Source organism: Charadrius vociferus, unplaced genomic scaffold (genome assembly GCF_000708025.1).
Source record: "Charadrius vociferus isolate BGI_N301 unplaced genomic scaffold, ASM70802v2 scaffold70, whole genome shotgun sequence".
NCBI lineage: Eukaryota > Metazoa > Chordata > Aves > Charadriiformes > Charadriidae > Charadrius > Charadrius vociferus.
The window spans coordinates 2,854,128-2,860,127 of NW_009646851.1; the positions used below are offsets into that span (position 1 = coordinate 2,854,128).

The 6,000-nt window shown below is 36.6% G+C and overlaps 1 protein-coding gene across 1 annotated transcript in view; it reads right to left on the reverse strand.

Annotated features, from left to right (window-relative positions):
- ARL15 (ADP-ribosylation factor-like 15) overlaps positions 1–2,689 on the reverse strand; it is a 212,474-nt gene extending 209,785 nt beyond the window's left edge. Inside the window, exon 1 of the mRNA XM_009894193.1 lies at positions 2,636–2,689. Coding sequence (XP_009892495.1) covers positions 2,636–2,689 — 54 coding nt within the window. The remainder of the gene's footprint in view (positions 1–2,635) is intronic.
- Between the last annotated feature and the right edge of the window lie 3,311 nt (positions 2,690–6,000).

Genomic DNA, 6,000 nt, shown 5'->3' on the forward strand with positions numbered 1-6,000 from the left:
AAAAGTTTTCATTTAAGTTCATGTTTTCATTTTAGGATATACATCTTTCAGCTTCAGATACTTACAAATATCTATATAGTTTATTTATTAGCCACCTCTGCTTTTCTACTCTCCCCTTTGAGGGTATACACTTCTAAGTAATCTCATCTGGTTTAATCCCGCAAAATGGGCATCACATATCTTTCTGCACTCTTGCAAAGGTCTATGTTTTTCCTAGCTCAAGACAATGAAGCTTTATCCTCTTAGACATGGTAGCTGAAGGCAGCACAGGCTCTTTTGCCATGGATAACTATATAAACCCTTCCTCCACCTCATAATCTGTACAGGCCTGAAAAACAGGAAGCCTATTTAATGGAGTAGTACAGCTGAAGTAATGGGTGCTCAAGAGTGTTACTGATAAGCAGCTTGATAACAGACTAACAGTTGACATGTCTGTAGTCCAAAGGACTAAGCCTTTGCAAGATACTTGCAGCACTGTACCACGAGGACCTGCAGAACAGGAAGTGTCCCAGTAATACAGTACAAACTGAACACATGGTGCTGGTAAGCACTGGCATTTGAGAGACTGCTTAGCTTTTGGATAAAAATCAAATAACAAAAAAAAAAATCTAGTAAATCTGCAAAACAGCATGCAGTAGAAAGTACACAATACAAGACATAAGGAACTAATTAAATGGGCAATACGAACTGGAATTTTGTTGTTTGCTCCTTGACATCAGTGGGGAGCACCGCGCTTGCTAGCTGCCAGCCTGGCCGCGCACCTGAGCGGCAAATCCAGTGACTGCATTACACAACTGAGCACCAGCAGCGCACAGCGCAGAGGGAGGAACTATCACACCACGTTTCTGCACAGCTCCCACTTCAGCAGGCTTCTTCCTTTGCTGACACCAAAGCTGTCCAAACCCACTCTCCAGTCAGATCACCCGAAACTCACCTTTCCAATGACAGGCATTTCTACATGAGCAAGTACTCTCGGCACCTAGCATTTTCCTAAAGTAACTACTTTAGCCTTCAAATGCACTTTACATGGGACCCATGTCCTCCCTCTACACTGTGGCCACAACAGTGCATCTAGGTGCTCTGAAGCCTACTCATCCTCCTCCTCACTTTCCTCCCTTAAGTACCAGCAGTCGATGAAATCAATTCCTCTCAGCTCTTCCATAAATGAAGCTAGCTCTTTATATTTTGCAATTTATAAAGTTTGATGAAATTAAATATTATGTTGCCCAAAAGGTCACAATGAGATACCAATTATCCAACTATCACCATAACTGCAGCTACCACAACTTAGCAGTGCACTGCGGTATACACACCACTGTTGGTTTTTTTTTAAACTAAAACAGAACCAATTATTGTCAGAGGGTGTACTTTGCTACATGTATCCCACTCATACCTGATTCTACAATACTCATACATTTATACTTGGACACCCTCTCAAATTAATTTGTACAGCTTACTCTAGCCTTCTAAAGAGCTGGCAGATGGTTTGCATACCTTCCAGCCATTAAAACCTCATACCATAACCCTCTCCGATCCTTCAAGATAAGCATACTCTTATCACATAGGAATTTGGAGAGAAAAAGACTTCCTAGGGAACGTAAATACCACAAGAAAATATGCCTTGGCAAGTAGCAGTTTCCTCCATGAAGATTTTGTCCATATTGCCCAAATCTGTTATTTTCTACCATTTAGAAAATAGTCTTTTACATGCTGAAAAGAGAATGCAGACAAATGTCACAGGAAAAAAACTCAAGCAGATATTAAACCCTACCTGGATCCAAATTCTAAGAATAAAAGCAAATGTTAAACTTTGTGATTCTGTCCTCAAGTAAGACTTACTGGTGGTATATAGCCCTCATCACAGTTGTTCAAAAGTCACCTACACTGACTGCACAGCCTAATAAAAGAGGAAGCTGTAAGTGCCAAGCTTCCTCCCGCAAAGTATTAACAGTAGCAGCAGCACCCTCACTCCAAAACCTCCAGGATTTGAAGCATGATTTGAGCAAGTGTCTTATATATTGTGTAAACTCTGAATTTCTATGGAATATCCCCCTCATCTAACTGTTCTCATCATTAATCAGAACAAATGGGAGCAGCAAAAAAAAATAACTTGGCATATTTGGGACATTTGTTTGAAGTAAAGTTCACATTTCTTTTATATAATTTAATTAAGGTTTGGGAAGTTTAACTTAACGGGATTTGCAAAATATTAAGGCACTCCAGACAAAGCTTACAACAATATGTGCATTTAGCTAACATGTTTTAATGTACAACATTACTCAAACACCATGGATAGTTAAAAGCAAATGTACACAAAGCCTTCAGCAATGATATTAGACCAGAATTCTCAGCAACTGCTACACATGAATTCTAAATCTTCTTACACCTTAACAGGTTGGCTGAATTTTTCTATACCCTTTTTAATTAAAGTGGAGAATACTTTTTCTGTCCTGGTATTAGTAAATCTTTGACAGAACAAACCCATGCTGTAGTCTGTTTATGTAAACTAATATGACAAATCCCTTTTGCTAACTGCATTATTTAAGCCTGATCCCAAAAAACTAAGTAACTTCCTTTCACTCAAATGGCATTAACACTAACAAAAATTATTTAGTTAGTTAGAACATTGCCTTACCGTGTAAATGCCAATTCTACAAACAGCAAATGAGAGCTGGATACATTCAGACATAGTCTAAAGAAATTAAAATAAAGACATTACCAAGAATGCTATTTATTAAGAATTAGTTTTCTTCCCATCTCACCCCTCTCCCCTGAAAGAAACCCCTGATGGTACACTACTTTATCTTTCTTCTGTAAGGCTGTATTAAACAAGCTGAGGAAAATGCCAAATAAATTCAGATTAAGTACATACTTAGTACCTTTCATACAGAAGCAGCTGCCAACACCATTACTTACTTACTAATTCAGTATTTCATTATAGGCCTCAAATTGCCTAATGCTCCCCAAAATGCCTGTACACAACATTAACATTTTGCATGCAAGCTTTCAGTCCCATTTATTTTTTATTTACTTTGGTTTAAAAACAACCTGCAAGACACATTTTAATAGAGTAATGCGCTTTTTGTCTTCTTAGTGGACTGTAAAGAGCTTCCATGTTTAAATACTGTAGTTCTTCTCTCCCTGTATCATCATTCAAATTCTCTTCCTCTATATACCAAAATAATGCATGTAATTTAATGTCCATACATTTCTGAAGTCATACTCCTTTAGTTTTCATGTTCAAAAGAGAACTCTCTATTGTCTTGAATATTTTATTTAATCTGCTCTTACAGCTGTTAATAATCATATTAAAAGTTTTTACCCTCAACTCGCTCAACTTCCAATCTGTTGTGATGCCACAATTCTATGTCTTCCGCAGTCACCCAGAGAGGCTGAGGATGGACTATGAATTTCTGATGAAACAGATGAAAAACACCTTCTTTAAATAGCATAAAGAAGCCAGAAAATAAATGCAACTCCCAACACCAAAATAAAACCTTCTACAGGTTTGCCATTTTTTATATACTGTCAGTTACAATAAACCAGGCTTACAATGATTTATTCAGAAGAGTAATTGAGGAATTACTTTAAATAAGGTATTTGAGAAGTCACTGTAGGCAAAAATTAAAGCAATCAAGTGGAACCTTTTTACTATATGTTTAACAAGTTCACACATCATTTGCATGCATTTTAAGATGCTGAAGGTGAACTGCTGGATGCTACAGACTTCAAACAGTATCAGTGAAAACTTGCCCCTCCCCGGCCTCTGCTTTCTAACCTCCCCCCCAAAAACACCCTGCAATTGAATTACCCATTTAATTAGAATTGTGATTTAAAAAATTAGAAGAGCAGCTCTTATGAATTATGAGTAATAAAAAAATATGTAGCAACATTTTTCTTTTGCTGTAACTGTTAAAATTTGAATTTTAAACAAACAATATTTCACTGAACAGTCTGAAAGTCAACAAAGCACAGCACAAAAAACCTGAAAGCAAACATCAACAGCATGGTTGATTTTGTTTTCTGACTGGAAGCAATCTATAATATTATTACTACAAGGAAATGCTGCTTCAAAGCACCATTTAAATTGCCAGGATATTTATTTTTTTTTTCCAGCTCTCAGAACAAATATCCAATTCTACAACTTGTGCTCTGAGCTTCCCAAAAAGTCACAGAAAAATAGGCAAAGAACTGACTTTGAGAAATCCTGTGTTACACAAAGTGGTGGGGTGGGGTTATAAACTGTACTTATACCCCTCCTTGACAGTACTTGCAGACCTTGTTCCAAAGGTTCCAGGGATGGATGACTTCCCCAGGCAATCTAGTCCAGTGCTTCATTACCCTCCCTACTAGAAAGTTTCCTAATGTTTAACCTGAGTCTGCTGGAATTTAAACCTGTATTTAAACACAGTCTGATACATACAGTGATTTGTATTTTCAGTATTACATTTTCAGCAGCAGACTCTATGCTGATGGAAGAACCAACTTTGTACATAAAGTAAAAAATGCTTTCAAGTTGCAAGGGAAGTAAACATGCAGCAGCAGCAAACCATTACAGTTTCTCAGTGTATATAGTCTGCTTTTATTCTAGACAAGCACAGCATTATAAACTGTTTTCCTACTCTAATTTTCGTTCAGTACTTCAAGGCTATACATTCATGGGAGAACTAAGCTGCAGTTCAAATTCCCCAGCGAGTGCCTGAGGACCCCTGCTTCAGTAGAATAAAGCAAGCTACATCTGTGTTACCTTACTCATCTGTTGCTGAGTTTCCTACTGTTAATGTTTTGAAATCAACAAGATATTACAAGGCATGAATTCTAAAATAACCTCCCCTTCCCACTGTCACATACAGTACCAGTGGATGTTTCCCTATGCATTTCCCAATGAAATATTAAGCTAATCCTTTCCCCAAGCCTGCAAGATAATGCTTGTGATCTGCAGTCTGTAGTGTTAAAAAAGCTCATTAATTCCAATGCTGCTATTAGCTTTTCTTGTATTCACCCCTACTCCCTCCCAAACATTTACATTCCCCCAATATTGCTTCCATTTAATCACTGAATAAGTATCAGGGATTGATTTAAATAGTTAAATGTTTAGTAATACTATCCTACAGACTATCATGCTCTGATCACTGAATCACCATATATGTGATAACCTGCTGCTACAATGGGGAATTTACTCTTGATACTTGTAATCTTTCATTACTTTGGTTTTGCAACTTATTTTGGACCACACAATTGGGCAACAAAACAATTGAAGAATTTGCATTTAATTTACTTACAGTTTATGGTTGCTTTCTGAAACGATTTTACATGGTAAGCATGAAAGTAAAAGAAAAAAATAATGTAAAAATATACCTAAAAATATTATAAAAGAAAGACACCTTTTTTTGATACAATTCTACAAAGACTAATTCTTAACAGAAGTCACTTAACACATCTAAAGTGAGAAACAGAGTCATCAGGTGAAATATGTCAAACAACATAAGCATGCATGTCTGCCAATATGCACTCTTCTGCTGAGGCAAGGAGTCATCTCACAAACATTAAATAATTTCTTCAGATGGAAACTAAGCTCACGGCTAACTTATATCTTTGCCCAAAACTTTCTTATTTTAATCATATGTTGTAAAACCTTGACTGTTCGTAATGACTTAGAAAGATGTCTGCCTTGCAGCTGTGCAACCTTTCACTCACAACAACCATTTGCTCTGTCCATTTTTTCAAGCTTTCAGATACCAGTACAAATATTAGTACAAAATAATTCCAGTATTTGGTGTTTAAAAAAAAAACAACAACTCATAGAGCTCTGACACAGGCACACATTAGTCTGCAAATTCATTGTTTTAATATATATATCTTCAGCAAATTTGAAATTAAATTCCTACTCATAATATTTACAAGAGAACAAATTCTGAAGATTAATTAGAGCACGTTCTGCAACTGATCACTTCAAAGCTGCAATAACTGAGTTGAAAGCACTAGTCTCAAGAACCTCGG